We start from the raw sequence: 17,462 nt of genomic DNA on the forward strand, positions 1-17,462 counted from the left end.
TATGAAATGATGTGATGTAATTTTGCTGCCTATCTTGGCCAGGTCTCCCTTGCAAAAGAGATTTTTAATCTCAATGGGCTTTTCCTGGTTAAATAAAGGATAAATAAATAAAAAATAAATAAAATAAACAAGGATATGTTTAGTTTAATTTGAAATTACAAGTACCAGAGGAACTACTTTAATGTTTACTAATGTGCCAAATATAATATTTCAACAAATATGCACTTTTCATTTGACAGTTTTCCATACAAAACTATGAAATCATCAGAGCTTGGTAACAGAACTTCAAGTCTTTCAGAATATAATCAATTCAAATAAAGATATTTTTTTCAATTTTATTTTAATAAAAAGTTAATTTGCTAATACAGCAAGAAACTTTGTGCTGTTTATAACTTGGTGTAAAAAAGCATTTCCGCCAATAAGAGAAAGACGTTTAACCACATGTAAATGATGTCTAAAAGGTTTTGAGCTACTCAACTTTTGACCACTTCCAGAGGTAGTTGAAAACTCATTTGACTGGATTGCTTTCGCAGTGGAAACGCTCATGTGGTAAAATGCGTTCGGACAGCCTCAAAAGACCGCATCTCCACCTACTGGCCTAATGCGAGAAAATTATGGGAGGCACGCTGGCCAGACGGGATTTAAACTTGATTGGATGAAGATCTAAGTTTGGTTTGAAGTACCAAGATTTCCTGTTTCAAACATGCACTCGCTGTGGTCTGGCGACTATCAAAAGTAGACAAAAGTTGAGCATGTTTTCCGACATCTCCATTGTGTTTATATGTAAATGCCGTGAGCCTCCCCTTGAACAAGTGGTCCAGTGGACAAAAGAGACAGATTAAAACACCAGGTGTACACTGTTATGAATCTCCCTCGTCTACTTGTGATCCAATTGACCAAAACGCATCTTAATACCAGGTGGAAACAGGTCCCTAGAAACAAAATGGGTGAGGGCCAGCCAAAAAAGGCATTCTCATGATAAAAGTAAAGGAAACAAATTACATTAGGCTATGTTTAGTGCATTGATATTTTTTTTTTATGGCCAGGAACAAAATCCATTTGGTAGAATTACCCATTATGGTTATACAATTATATCAGAGGCTTCAAGAAACTGGCTTAGTTTGGCATCTTAAATGTAACTCAGGGCTCGCAAAATCGCCCGCCCGACGTCCCGGGGCTATTGTGTTTTCCAGTCGGGCTACCAAAATGCATAACCGGCCTGCCCGACGGGCTATCTGAAATAGTGTTCGCTTCAGTCTTGTTATAATCAGATTCAGCGCGTTCTTCATCTTCAATCCGCAGTGGCGCCGAACAGAGCGCACGTCAGAAACAGAGGACAGGGTGTGTGTGTGTGTGTATGTATCTGAGCCTCATTGGTCTGTCACTGCTCGTCAATGTCAGAATATTAGAGATTACCAATCAAATCAAAGTAGGCGGGATTTATATTCACAGAAGCGGTTGAGCGCGAATTTGAGCAGAGCGACTCGACGCTTCAGTTTACGGTCAAGTGTGATAAGATGTAAGTAGCTAAACAAAATATTTTTTTTAGGTCATAAATGTTAAACAAATGACAAATTATCAGGCAAACGAATTTACTTGTCTAATTTCGCCATTTTTAACTGAAAATAGGCCTTTGTAACGTGACTCATGTAATGTAATTAGTTTACTGTCATTGTGAGGGGACGAGAAACATTAACAAAGCCGTTTTCATCTTGTTAGGCACAATATTAATAACGAATGTGTACATGTTGAGAATTAATATAGTACAATTTGTAGCCTTCAGTAAATTAAAAAAGTTCAGCTTTTGGAGGGGAAGAGACAGGGCAAGATGAGGAGACTGAGAGAAAAAGAAAGAGTGATGGATAGTGAGAGCAGGTATTGACAAATAGGCTACTGCCCGCTGACATGGTTTTAAATCTATTCTTATCCTTTTTTTGGCCTTCAAACTTTTTGAAATGCAAATTTGAAATTTGAACCCCCTAACAACCTTAAATTTAGGACCTATTTGATTATAAAGCCCTGTATTAAGATCAATAATGAATGTGTACATATTGTGAATAAATTTAATAAACTTAGTTAGGCTACCTAGCTTTCCTAGTAGATTTCAGTAAATGAACGTGTCTAAGAAAATTATTCATAAATCAACATATCAGCTGACCCCAAGTTTACTTTCGTCATTGACAGACAAAAAAGAAAAGCCTATCAGTCAAAGCTCAGCTTTATTAGGACGGGAAGAGAAAAACAAAGAGAAAAAGAGTGATGCTGATGAGGAGAGAAAAATAATCAGCTGTGTGACATGGTTTTAAAGCTATTGTTGTCCAATTTTTTTGGCATTCAAAACATCTTAAAATTCAATTAATTCCTAACCAATTTTCTACATTAAAAATGGTCTTTTTATGTGGGCTAGTAAAATTCATTTCGGGCTACCAAAATCTGAAGAGTTCCTGCCCGAAGGGCTACCAGCGATTTAGAAATTTTGCGAGCCCTGTAACTGAAACAAAGAAAGTGTTGCAATTATAAAGTTCCTCCTTTTCAAGCCATTCCTCTCTAACCTTTCTCAAACAGATGTTCTCTCCTGCAGATTATTCCCATGCGGCTCCATATCCTGTTCCCTCAGAAGGGAAGGCCTAGTTCACTAAACACTGTAAAAACGGTGACAAATCTATCTGACATCAAAGCTCATAGGCACTCAAGTTTAGACAGTGACTGCAAATCATACGCAATGCCATCCTCACTTTATGAGCTCCTGTGCATAATACATATTTCAGTATTTTTGTCCACCATAAACAGGAGTACAAGGCTCCGCTGGAGGTCTAGGTTACTTAATGTCCTGGTTATTTTAAATATCAAAGCAAGCTGCACAAGTTTCCAAAAGTTCAAAAAATTAGTTTAAGATCATGCAACTTAAAATTGTGGTGGTTATGGCATTAGACACATTGCATCGACCAAGACGACTGACCAAACAATGCCTTACACCTGAGCCAAGTGCTTTAAAGCCACCACAGAGTTCTCACACACTTGTTCAAGGATCTAAAAATAAAGAAAGTGCAGAACAGGTTCTCACTTCTGCTGAAGGTCGTGGAGGCTCTGCTCTGCCCGATGGAGGCTCTCAAGGTCTATCATCATCTTCTTCATGTGGTCTTTAGAGTGTCGGTTCTGGATGAAAGCGAACCAGCAACCTCCCATTCCGATGACTATAGACACCACCAGCATGAAGTCCTTCAGATGGTTATGTCTGTTCACTGTGAGAGACAGAAACCAGTACATACTTCAGTACTCATTTAGCAAACCCAGTGCATAACCCAGGGTTAAGTGTTTTTCCTTAAGGACATTATGAACACATTTTTTGCAACATTTCTAAGACACTTTCAGCAAATATGCCTGCACGTCAGGGCATGTTACTAAAATGACCATGGACATTTCTTTACACAAACATTTAAACTAGAACAGCAGAGAGAATCAGTGCACAATGCCTCTATTCCAAAACTACTTAGGCAGATGTACATACAAAGAGTCAGCGGTTAGCATGTTGCCAAGTTAGTGATACACTCTAAAAAGCATGAAATACAGCACACAAATAATTGGTAAAATAGCCTTTGAAAACTGGACAATATTTTTGGAATTGATACTTCTCAGGATTGAAGGATATGTATTACGAAGGATATGTATTACAAAGGATACCTTCAGCAAAAGCCTTCACATCAAGAGTGTGTCTATTATGCTTTGAAATGCTACCTATGTAGACAGTTCAACAGCTTTCAGAAAAAAGCCCATGTACTGTTTAAGAGTGTGAATTTGAGCGGTCGATTGTAGTACTAGATGTTAATCTGCATTCTGCACAATAGGGGCTTTCACACCGGAGGAACCTTTTCATAGTTCTTAGAACTATTGGTGGAAGTACCTGTTTTTTTGGCGTGTTCGCACCGCAGGAACTAGGAATGATTTTAGTTCTATGAATTCCTTTTGGAGGAACTAATTTAGCTCCTACTTAAGAGTCGGGTCTAAACCAGCACTATAGGAACTACTAGTGACGTATGCTAATTGGCTGGCTGAACGCACGCAAAACACCAGCCATTTAAAAAAAAAACCTGTGTAAAAAGATTAGTCCATTTACTCCAGAAACTAACTCTACGAACATAGGAAACAGTGATAGATGGGCCTCTTAACCTTTACGCGGAGGAGAAAATCCAACGCAACTTTGAGGGGACCAAGACAAACATGATTATGCCTTTCTGCTCAGCTAGCAACACTGGACATCAACCACTCGGCATACGCTAATACCTTTTCATACACTGTCTACTTTCTATGTATAACAGTACTATCTAATAATGTATTAGACAGGACTGATAAACAGATTGTAAACTAATGAAAATTGAGAATGTGAGCACTATGTCCTCAGGCTCTGGCGTTCTCAGCACCATCAAAATAAAGGTCGCCGCGCCATCAAAATAAGTCACAACAAGCGTGGCATACGCCACTTCAGAGTTCCTACTGGCGGTGCGAATGCAACCAGTAATACGCTCCTAGGAGAACCATTAGTTCTCGGGGATCCACCCTGGTGGCTAGTTCATAGAAGTAAGTTCCTAGACCTACCCAGTGTGAAAGCCCTTAATGAGGTAGAACAGCTTATTTCAGTTTAAAAAAAAATCATGCACAGTTGTTACGGTACCAAAATTTCAGCAGATATGATTATACAACGCTTATAAAAACATAAAAACATAGAACTTTTGACGCTCAAACAATCATGAGCGAGATCATTTTGAAAGCAGCGTCTATCAGCGGGTACTACATATACCCAGGTTCTCCGTACTACTGGAACTGCAGAAATCAGTCGTTTCACAACCCTAACTGAAGGGTTGCATTGGCTTCTGCGGTCACATTCCTGCAATACTTAATACTGCTGTGCCATTGGGTAAGACAGTTAATCTAACAACCGCCCCGGGGACACCACACAGTCCTGACCCTGGCTGACTCAACTTCTTACTCCATCTGTACATATCCATGATTAAATATAATTAAGTCTTCGTTGAGAGATGGAAAATAACACTCTTAACTCCTCACCCTCTAGGGAGCGCAACAAAAAGTTGGTCTGCTTCAGATCGAAAGCTTTGAGAACCAAAAGACACATACTAAAACACTTTTTGCAAAGTTAAACCTTGATTAAACCTGCAACGCCAATATGCGACCGACAAGCTAAATGTCTAGAACGTGCACTAACAGCTGCACCATGGCTTTAACATTAAAAACAAATCTCAAAAGCAGAAGGCTTTGATGGAACACTCCGGAGACCGATTATTCAAATGTTGTTGTTAACCACTGAAGCGTAGGCTTTTATAACCTGTCAACTGTGTCAGCGATTTAACAAAAAACGAGTCGTGTTTGTGATCGAGGTATTGTCCCGAGGTACCAGGGCAGCTGGAATCTGTGTCAGTAGATCGGCAGGGAGGTGTTGGGCTGTCACATGCATCAGGCACCCTCTCCCTGGTTTCCTGGAGCTAGTCAACTCTCACACTGAGACCTGCCACATACAGACACTGTTCAGTATCGAGTATGTCTCTGACTCCCTGTTAGGACCTCTGAGAAGATAGACTCAATAACGGCTGACAGCAGAACATTCTCTAATAGGAGTCAAGAGTAGGGAACGTCAAATGCAAATGCCAACAAACATTGCACAAGTAATTTTGTAGCATGCAGGCTCTTGCACCGAAAACTTGAAAGCTTTCTATCCTCGGACAAATAGAAAGACTGACGTCTTAAATACATAAATTAAAATAATAAAATAAAATACCTTGGTGTGAGAAAAAAAAAACCCAGACACTCATCTAATGAAAACGCACTACAACTCAAAAGTCGTGTTTTTTAAAGAAATCTCTTATGCTCACCAAGGCTGCATTTATTTGACAACTGTGAACTTGCACAACATTGCTTACAACGGTCTCTGTTTTAATATATTTTAAAATGTAATTTATTCCTGTGATGACAAAGCTGAATTTTCAGCAGCATTGCATTCGGCAGTTACAGCATTACAGTCTTCAGTCACATGATACTTATAAACAATTGAATGCATTCTTGCTAAAAAATAAAAAATAAAAGGTCTTCCTGACCTCAACCTTTGGATTGATAGTGTACATAAACCAACAGTTAAAATAATCATGAAAAAAAGAAAAGATGAGCACTAAAAATGAGCACACTGCACATTTATTTTAACCTCCATGAGAATTTCTGAGACATTTCTGCTAGGGATGCAACACATTTTAAACTTCTTAGGTTCACATTGCGGGAGTTAAGAGAGTTGTCTGCATAGTCTACAACAAACTAAGTTCAAAAGGGCAAGCTTTTTTCTATAAAAAGAAAGAAACATAATATACATAACTTAAAAACAGAACACCGCACACTGTTCACAACATCTCTGACAGGTCGACCCAGCTTTTTTCGCCCAATTCATAATAAATATAAACAATGCCAATAAAAGAAGAGAAGACATGTCACATAGCTAATAAAAAACAGCTATTTGGACAGATTTGGAACAGCATTCTGAATGAGGCATTTAGTGCTGCGCTATATCACGTCCATAATGTCAAACACCCTCATTCTAGTGCAAAAACAAGTTCTAGGACCGTTCTCTCTCATAACAAAAGGCATGTGAAGCACACAAAAATCACAGCGTTACTGTACGAGCTGAGGCATGCAACACAGGTTGATGGATCACAGACTGAATCCGTTTCCAGGTCAAGGCAGATTCTTCAGATAATGCTGCCAGGAATGCAACAGATTGTCTGAGAATGTGTTCCTGGGAAAATGTATTTGTGTAAATGCAAAAGGCATTGATGAAACAAAGGAAGCCAATGAATAAAAAAATAAAAGAGTATCTCTTTAAAGCTTGCACATTTTACAAATATCTCTAAACCTGCTGAACCTGTTCACCAGCATATTGGAGGGTTAGACACTGGCTGCATCCGTTTTAGTGCGCCAAAGACGTGTGCTTAGAATACAGAGTAACCGTCTACACCCTCCCCGTCCAACCCCTGGAGCTTTCCTATCGGCCTACAGCAGATGATACGAGCCTCAAGGCCTGTGGATAATGGCTGATTGGTTTCAGAGACCATTTAAAAAGGAGGAGACGGACCACGGTAAAAAGAATAAAATGGAAGAAATTGCATTAATCAATATTGCAGAAAATTAGCAATGTATTGAGGTCTTTTTGGTCTAGCACCAGCTGGAACAAACTAATCAAATAAATTGGTCTCTATCCTACCATTCAAATGTGTAATAGCATAATAGGGGAACTTTAAAGGTTCCTAATTTTGTCTCTTACAATAGGTTTACATGCATCCAAGATGTAAAAAAACCTTCCATTTTCTCAAAATAATCATTGCACATTACCTAAATTCTCAAAGACTCTGAAAACGGTTCCATCGAGGATTCGGTCTCTCTAAACCCCTCCTTTCCGAGTCTACTCTGATTGGTCAGACGGTCCAGTCTGTTGTGATTGGTCTACTGCTTGCAATGCGCATCAGAAAATAAATTACCATCTGAATTTAAGTTCCGGAGGCTTCCTCAGCACTTGATACACAGCGATACGAACAGTGACGATGGAGTCGGTTTTGACGTATCAGTTTGAGTCTGAGTTCTCATTCATTTAAAGTAAAAAGCAGATTCACAACACAGAAAACAGTGTCTTCTCGACAACACAAACTAAACTCTTCCAGCCCATAGGTACAGTGTTTGAGGGCGAGTCAAAGTAGACGCTGTTCACAGGCAGCCAATGAAGACTATAGAGTTGGTAAGTCCCGCCCCTTCCGCTGGACCTCTAGGTTGAAAAATCGTCAATGCAAGTGAATGAGAGAAAATAATTATTTTCTAATCCCGTTTGAATTCTGCAATGAATGTGAACATGTTGTCTGTGAATTTTTTTTATGTAATTTTTCGTGAAAAGAATGCTACAATTTAACGGGTATAATTTTCATACGGTTAGACTTTGTGTGAGAGCACTTTGTGGACTACAACTCTTCGCTGCTTTCGACGCGTTTGATATACGTCACCACCACTAGCACACGGATCCCGCTAAACCTGTTTTGTTTGAATGGTGACATTTGGGTACAAAAAACACAGGCATCTCGATCTAATTCCTTAGATTATCGCACCGTGATTTGTGGAGGGGAAATGTGTTATGCGGCGACGTCACATACGCGACGTGTAGTCTTTTTCGTTATGTCTATTCCACAACTGCTAGCCAAAGAATCATACAATATACTGTCGTTACATGAGAAATTATATAAAAAAAATTCACAGACAACATATGTTCACATTCATGGGACAATTCAAACGGGATCAGAAAATAATTATTTTCTCTCATTCACTTGCATTGACGCTTTTTCAACCTAGAGGTCCACTTGGAGTTGTACGGATGGGCGGGACTTACCAGCTCTATAGGCTTGCATTATGCAAATGTATTACAAACCTACATAGGTTTGAGCAGGAAGTAACACTGGAATTACTGATGACTCGTTTCGGCAGTTCAGAAACGGTTCTATCTTTTGGGAGACAATAACTTTATTTGCACTTTGAACTTTAACACTTTGCAGACCTTTTATATTCACAAACAGCTATATTACACACTGCATTAAAATGTAATATTCAAAAAAATCATAATAAGGGCCATTTAATACATTTATTTAGCAAGGATGCATTTTATAGATCAAAAGTGACAGAAAATACATTTATAATGTTACAACAGATTTCTATTTCAAATAAACGCTGTTCCTTTGAACTTACTATTAATCAAAGAATCCTGAATAACTTTTTTTTCCCGAGGTTTCGAGGTTACGGACACAGATTCCCAAAATATTATGCAGCTTTTCAACATTGATAATTAGAAATGTTTTTCGAGCATCAAATCAGCATATTAGAATGATTTCTGTAGGATCATGTGACACTGAAAACTGGAGTAATGATGAAAATTCAGCTTTGATCACAGGAACAAATTACATTTTAAAATATAGTCAAATAGAAAAATAGTTATTTGAATTGTATTGTACAAGTTCACAATATTACTGTTTTTAATCTATTTCTTATCAAATAATTTCAGCCTTAGTGAGCATAAGGGACTTTTCAAAAAAATTAAAAAATATATACTTTTGAATGGTACTGCAGCTACCCAGTCTCTGCCTAGAGAAAACCACAACTTTTTGACCTTCTTACATACAAAGGCTTTAAACATTGTTACATCCTCCATGCCATGGCAATGCCATGTTGTAGAGAGGTTTACAGAAAAGTCCAAAACTAACAGCTGGCTGTTTCTCAGATGGCAAACATAAAACTGAGGAAACGCCATGTTTTTTTTTTTTTTTTGCACTGCTCCTCTCACACTGCTCAGTTCACTACAAGACTACAGACCACAAGGACTACACTACAAGGTCTACCAGGTTCTTCTGAGCTTATTTGCATTGTTGGACTATCAATCATCTGATGTAATAGACACCACATACGAATGTGTTCAAAAGAGAAGATAGATTACATCTGTGAAACATAACTCCATCTAAGCAGGCACAAGGTGGTACAGATCTGAGACATCCAAATTAGACACATTGTACTTAAATCTTTCAGATTTATGACATTTGTTCTAGGCATGATGGTCTACCAGAGGGAAATCACACTCACTCATTGGGGCTCCGAACAGAACCGTATCCAGAGCTTTAAGCTGTAGTTTCTGAACGTGACTCCGGTCCAGAATCTTCAGGACGGTTTGTGTCAGAGTGGCATTCTTCATTGCCAGTCTAGAAGGAAAAATAAATAAATAAATAAATAAATAAATAGCAAAAGTGCAGCAGATGGGCACTCAAAAGGCCAGCTTTGCATCAACCTAGTCTAATGGAAAAACGAGTTTCAGAGCTAAACATTTGACCATAATAAACATGTTTTTAATCCATGGATGATGCTCACAGTGGTCAAGTTTTGAGGGTCAAGTGATTCTTGTCTCACCAAAAGTGGAATAAATGCTTGGTTAGGACAAATGTCAAGTGTTTCCTGTCACACTCGGACCAAACTAATGTAACCTGCATGTTAGAAGCTAAGAGCACACAATCTCGCATGTACTAAACACAAGTTAGCAGATGGAACAAGTATGTACCATTTGGGAGTATGTCTGTAAGTGTTTTTTAAAGAAATTAAACTCAAGTGACAGAAATTCATATACAATGTAATTTTTTTTTCGACATTGATAATTAGAAATGTATCTTGAGGATCAAATCATCATATTAGAATGATTTCTGAAGGATCAAGTGACACTAAAGACTGGAGGAATGATGCTGAAAATTCAGTTGACCACATAAATAAATGTTATCTTAAATTAAAAACATCACATTATTACTTCTTTTTTTTTCAGTAGTTTTGATCAAAGTGCATCAAAAGATGCGTAAAAGAGGTCAAAAACATAAAACATAATTCTTACCAAACTTTTGGACGTGTGTGTGTTTACACGTGTACTTACTCACCGGGGCATGGCGGTACCATTGAAATTCATCTTCCGAAAGGCTTCCGCGTATTGTGGCAACTCGACGTAGTTGATAATCCAGTCCACAACCTTATCCACTGTCCAGTTGTACACTGGGGAACAGAAACACAAAGGCCAACCTCATAAACATCATCATGAATCAGAATACATGTTTCAAAACAAGCTAATAAACACTGTATAACACAATGAGTGACCAAAAGTGGGTGGTTTTGACTTAAAATGCGTATACTAATGGCATTTTTAATTTAGTAAGAATCGTGATGATTTTTAAAAAACAAATCGTTACATCATCATAGGTCTAAATGCTGGGAATAGAGCAGTGTGACTAAAAGTTTCAGTATTTGACTCTCAAGCTGAATGCATCGGTCTTGATCTCTGATAAATGAAAAGCACACAGCTGAAAAGTATGCAGCTTTAAGTGGATTTGCCAACTACCATTTAAAGAATGGCAGAAAAGCTCAAATGTGCGTGCATGATGCGCCAGAATCAACGAGGTCTGTTCTAGTGTCCCACGTACATTCAAGCCTCAATGTTTAGTACATTTGATGCACACGTTTGTAACGAATCACTCAAAAGTAATTTTTACTATTTAATTTAATTTATCTGCCGTCAGTCTATCTGAGATGGGGAGTCGCGTCTTGCTTCGGCCTTGACTGACAGACTGGCATAATGACACTTTCTTTTTGTTGCAATTATTCTACTCATTGTACATATAAAATACAAGTTTATATCAGCAGACACACACAGCAGCTTCTGGCAGCATTTCTGAGGAATCTTGAACCATTCCTCGTGAGCAATGGCCTCCAGTTCAGTCATATTCTTGGAATTTGAGGTATGTCTGTACTTTTTGCCAATAAACCTGATTTGAAATGGGGGTTGAATCATTCCAATCATAACTGTATATACACACACACAGGCCTATAAATATTATTACTGTAGTAATTGTTATATTGGGATTACTCTGTAGTGATATAGACCCCCTTTTTTTTAAACCCCTGAGAAACTGCATATCCCTGTGTACATTGGATTGATTTGAATAACTTTAATGTACTTGAAGTAAACACCAAGCACTAGGAAACTACAAGTATTGGATCAATATTCAATAACTGATCAGAGGCACAAAAAAACTTTATTGGCACATCCCTACTTAGAACAAGGTTTCATGAGGGAATTGCAGGGGGTTGGCTAAATAAAACTCTTACTAAAAAGTTTAAATATTTTATTTGTTTACCTTCAAGGCACATGACTATTAATCAATAGAGTACTGAACAAGCAAGTGTGTTAAATTATTGAAATATTAAGTCAATATTTGACTAAAAAAAAAAAAAAAGTCTTATGGACTGCAAGCATTGACCGTGTCCAGTTGTAAAACATTTTTTGATGAGTACCGGTACTGCACAAACAAGAATTGTGTCAGATATTGGGTCATTGCAATTAATCAGCGGTCATTGAGAATGACACACCAAGCGATCAAAACTGTGCAAGATGAAAGAAATCTAAATGATTACTAAAATTTGTCTCAGACATCAAGAACATGGCACCAAATTCATTCGCGATTGATATTTGAATGAACCCCAACCCCACCAAAAATAAAGCATATTAAGCAGAGTGACAGCTGGCATAATAAAAATTCAATATAGACATCACATTTTACTGGAGTGTAAATATTACACGGGCATAAATAACAGATATTCACTGTCACACCACCATTGAAAAAAGCAGATGCTGCCAGCTCTCAAAGAAAACACTGTAAGGGTATATCTATCGCCTGACCCTGGCACAAAACTGTGTTCAGTGAGTGAGTGTGAGTGAGTGTGAGTGAGTGCGTGCGTGTGGAGGGGGGGCTTGGACAGATCAGCTTTCATAACCTTGGCTCTTCAGCTGTGCTTTGAGGAAGAGCTGCAATGCAGAATAAAACAGACCAAAGAGAGAAATAAAAGAGAGAAAATGAGGAGGAAACCCAAGACAGACAATGTTAGGTCGTCTGACCATTATGGTCAGATCCAAGAATATAATATTAGCCAAAATGTGTAGTGCATACCCAGAGCATATGAATGATGCAATGTGCTTGACCTGACCTTTTATTTTCAGATGAATGAAGAGCAAGTAATAAGTGTGACTAACTTCTCATTAATTTGTGTTAAGTTGTTCACGCAACCCATTTTTAAAGTATGTTTTAGAATTAAATAGTACAACTAACAGCTTTAACATATAAATAGGCTAAATAACTATAACCTGCACTAAAAAAAAAGTTTGGGATATTTGGATATTTTTTTTCAGGATTCATTGATTAATAGAAAGTCCAAAAGAACAGTATTTATTTCAAATAAAATAATATTTTGTAACATTCTAAATGTCTTTCCTGTCACTTTTGATTCATTCAATGTATCATTGCTGAAAAAGAGTGTTTTTGTTTTTTATCTCTGACTTTTATCCCAAACTTTTGAATGGTAGTATAAATAATCTTTTATTGCACTAAATTATCATTGCATCATTGATTATAATGGGAGGAAACATCACAATATGCCACTCGCTTCCAGATGAAATCGATAAACTGACTAGATAAAATAACTATTATACGAGTATACTTGAGTCTGATACCGTTTTGCTACTCCTGTTTTATGGTTACTCTTAGCCATGTTGCTTTTATTTTAATTTTTTATTTGATATGCATGTTTTTCTTCTTTTAATCTTGTTGTTCTGTAAAGCACTTTGATCTCATTCACAGCTGTACATTCGTGAGCTGGAGGCAGAAGGTTGAGTGTTCTGGAGCGGATCTGGACTTTATCTGGATTTAGAGGAGGTGTTGAAAACCGCGAAATCGCTCACTAAGTGTTCACACTGCCGCTGTTAAGAGGCCCATTTAGGATACCACTTAACACAACATGCCCTAAAAAAAAGTATAATGTACTAGTATTATGATTATACCATGTTACTTTAATTGATTGATTGATTGACTGATTCATTATTATTATTATTTATTAACTGGAAAATAACTATAAAAAAATCAATAAAAAAAAGAATTTTTTGTTTGATAATTATATTAAATCACCTTCGTATTATCATGCTACTGAGGCAAATAAAAATAAAAATGTATTCTTACTATGATGTCCAAAAATGCCCTGCTAAAAGTGTGTGGTATCATCATGAATTTGGGATAGATTTAAAATAATAAACCCTTTTTTTATGCAGTTTTTCGTCAAGCTGAATAGTTTGAGACGCATTGTGCAGTCAACCAAAAAACTAGACAAAAAAAAAATAATCTGTGCCTGATGTTAAAGTCAGCAAAACCTTGTAAGAATGTGAGTCTGCATTAGCTAAGGTCAACCGATGAGCCGTTTTTCATTAAAAGGTACAACATATTCCACTGTGCATGTGAGAAAACCATGACTCGCGGCTTTTGGCGCTAATGGCTCATTATGAAACAGTCGCGCTCACCTTCCGAACTCTTCCAGGCGTTCCATAGGTCCTCCACGCTGATGAGCTGGTCGTCACCGTGGAAAGTGTTGTGCTTGGCTTTGGGGTCATGGTAGTTGAGGTCCTCTCTTAAAAACTGTCAGATAACAGGGAACAAAAGGAAATCTATTGCAATTAGCAGCTCAAGGATCCCAGAGAATTCAGGAGAAGATTTGGAATGCAATCGCTATATTCTCCACTAGCTGAAAAAGCAGACTTTTTCTTCTTCTTTCTTTTATGAAGTTGTACAGGAGCTCTGAGCAAATTCTTGTACTCTATTTCAAGGTCTGCACAAACTCAAGCAGACTTATCCCAGCCATTAAATTACTATAGTGGTACATTGATGGTATCAGATGGCAATAAAATAAATGCTAATAAAAAATAAAGAACAATTATAAAGTTAAAATCTAAATACAAAATTAAAATGTAAAAATATAAAAAATTACAATTAAACAAAATATAAAAAAATTAAATAAAAAAACGACAATAAAATATAAAAAAATTATATAAATGCAAATAAATATACACACACAAATGTATGCGTCTAACCATAAATGCATCCATCCATCCATCTATAAAAAAAGAATAATAAATAAATATACAAAAAAATAAATAAAATGAAAAAAATTAATAATAATATTATATATTCGCACACACACACACACAATAAAAAAAAATTAAATATACAATTTATAATAATAAAAAAAATGCATAAAGAAAAATAAATAAATAATGTTTTTGCTATAATAGAAAGGACCAAGATCGTAACCGGCTTAAACAAGCAATACTACTCTAGTTGGTCACTTGGTTTCCATGCCGGAAAACCCTACCCAGAACTCACTGGACTGAAAATTACAGTTTGTTTGCCCATTATGAGCAAATGACCAGAACTTAATTCAAATTACAATAAAATGTCATTTGGGAACATTTAAGTGCCAAACCAAAGTCTGTCTTATAGGTAGACGTAATGTTTTAAGATATTCTGGGAGTATTAAAGCCGTCGAGTGCTGTGAGCATCTAGCGAAGCAAAGGCTCAGTTTTGCTCAGACACAGCAGATGGCAAAAATGATTACACAACATAACGCAACAGAAGGTTAGAGAGCAGTTCAAGGGATATTTAAGATGGTAAAGAGCTTCAAACTGTGGTTAAACTGCAACCACTGAGAGATTTGTCATAAATGTGTACATATTTAGATGGAGACCAATCACACCTGCTTTCTAGAAATCAAATTTGTCAACAGCATTGATACGACTGACACATCTAGACATGTAGAGACGATTCGCTTTCCCCCCATAACATCACAGCAGCAATAAGTATATAGTATACATCATTTTACTGGAAACGCTGTCACTTTCCCAAATGAAAATGAGTCATGGTTTTCAGACACAGGCCAAGATATTCTTTGACATACCCACTCAAAGACAAATGTCGAGCACTCAGTCTATGCGGTGTGGAAACAAACACAGCAGGAAGCGCAACCTAATCTAGCGGCTTAGCTCCACGATTGCAAACTGCATTTGGACTCACACAAGACTACCAGGATCTTTACAAATCTGTGGTTGCCATTCCATCAGATTTGCCTTGACGCTGCTTAGAGAAGGTTGGATTCGGCAGGACAGAACGCCTACACAACATATCGCTCGACTGAAAGGATGCCAGGAAAGGGCAGGTTTCCAAAACGACACCCAACGAACACTGTGACTGGCTTTCCTTGGGCAAACGGCCACCGGTTCACAAGCAGCATCAGAGATGTTGGACATGATTCATAAAAGAAAGATAAAAGCAAATGTGTGAGTTAATTGCTCAAAACATAATGCTGAGAGAATGAACAGGCTTGGTCTGTTGGGAATTTCTTTGCGGTTTTGAGCTGGCTAATGTTGCTAAACATTAACTGGTGGGGTAATTCAAATGTGTAGTGGCTAAGCTACCGTAACTCCATGTGGGTGAGTTCTACAAAAAAATGGTACCTGACAAACTTAACCCTGTAAAGTCTAACATATGAAATAATCTAATTTGAGATGGTACCGTTTATTTACGTTTATTTAACCTTTAGACGAGATATTTAAGCTTTTTTTTATTTAACCTTTAGACAAAATATTTAAGCTTTTTTTTAAAGTACATACGTATTTTATGTTTGTATCATATTTGATAATATAGTATGATAGGAAAATATGGTGATATGGCCAAAGGGGGGGGGGGGGGGGGGGGGCAATAAGTAATTGCTTGCAATACAATAATGATTACGAGATGTACAAATAAATGCTTATCAAAAGCTTGTTCATTGTATCATATTTGACATTAATTTTTTTAACAAAACTTTTCAAAAAAAAAATGTATGGATAATCAAGTAAACCTAAATTGCTTCAGTCCAGTAAATGGTAATCTTGAAATATAGGCAAACTAACAATAAGGGATGTGTGATTAATCGTAATTGATTTTCGATTTCAATTTTGACTTTCAACGATTATGAAAACTAGACAATCGGGGTAAAATGATTATTGTGCCACCTAATTATTGCAGAAAAAGGCTATAGATAATTGTGAAATGTTACTGATATCTAAAATTTCTCATATCATGAAATACTCATATCATATTTTTGATCATATCTCCCACCAATAATCGTGTTAAATTATCTTGATTTCAATATTGACCAAAATAATCATGATTATAATTTTTTTGCCATAAAAGAGCAGCCTTACTAAAAATATAAAAGTTATTCATTGTTTATTAAAAGGCCTTTTACTTATTAAGTATACCATACCAATAAGGGGCCAGAAGGCATGTAGAAGATGGTGTACAACAAGTATTTGCAAAAGTTTTGATCATGTTCATAATTAAGAGGCCTTAATTTCATGGCTCAAATATGATACACTAGGCCAAGTGCTAATGGCAGGATGCTCAAAAACATCACTAGATGCAATGCAATTTGACAACTAAAAGGTGTATGGCTGTGAAAATGTCGCTTCAAAAGAAATGTAAATGAAACAAATATGCTGACAGAGTTTTTTCAACATGGAATGTTAAGCTATTTGCTGAGAATGTGCGAGACGAATGATTCATTAGGTAAATAACTAGAAGAATTACAAGTGGAAGTAAACAGTAAACCCATGTGATTGCGATTATGATAAAGGATTGAAACATAAATACATGTTTGCAACATCAAGCAGCTAATATAAGTATTGCTAGTATCAGAACCATCCTGACTTCTTATTTCTCCTAAATAGTTGTGAAACCCCTGCTTCACATTTATTTGTTACTGAAAGCATCCTAGGAATAGATCAATGACATCTGAGATGTGACTAATAACTGTAAAGAAAATTAGCACAATTATGTCGCAAGACTCTTCTGCACGTCATATCCTTAGGCGGTAGAATGCTTACAACTGCATTACCTCAGAACCAGTAGGGCAAAGTTCTTCAAGGTGAGGGACAAAAACATGACGATTTTCTAAGCTTGTGCAGATTACACGCACAAGTGTAGATTTTGACTAGA

General features: G+C 36.9%; 1 protein-coding gene across 4 annotated transcripts in view; it reads right to left on the reverse strand.

Moving 5' to 3' along the window:
* Positions 1 to 17,462, reverse strand: part of stim1a (stromal interaction molecule 1a) — a 49,120-nt gene that overhangs the window by 14,272 nt on the left and 17,386 nt on the right. For all 4 annotated transcript variants that reach the window (XM_079610337.1, XM_079610335.1, XM_079610336.1 and 1 more), the window contains exons 4-7: positions 13,952 to 14,066; positions 10,494 to 10,605; positions 9,661 to 9,776; positions 3,065 to 3,242 (exon numbers count right to left, since the gene is read on the reverse strand). In XM_079610337.1, coding sequence (XP_079466463.1) covers positions 3,065 to 3,242; positions 9,661 to 9,776; positions 10,494 to 10,605; positions 13,952 to 14,066 — 521 coding nt within the window. The remainder of the gene's footprint in view (positions 1 to 3,064; positions 3,243 to 9,660; positions 9,777 to 10,493; positions 10,606 to 13,951; positions 14,067 to 17,462) is intronic.

This window comes from Phoxinus phoxinus (assembly GCF_949152265.1).
Source record: "Phoxinus phoxinus genome assembly, chromosome: 4".
NCBI classification, from domain to species: domain Eukaryota; kingdom Metazoa; phylum Chordata; class Actinopteri; order Cypriniformes; family Leuciscidae; genus Phoxinus; species Phoxinus phoxinus.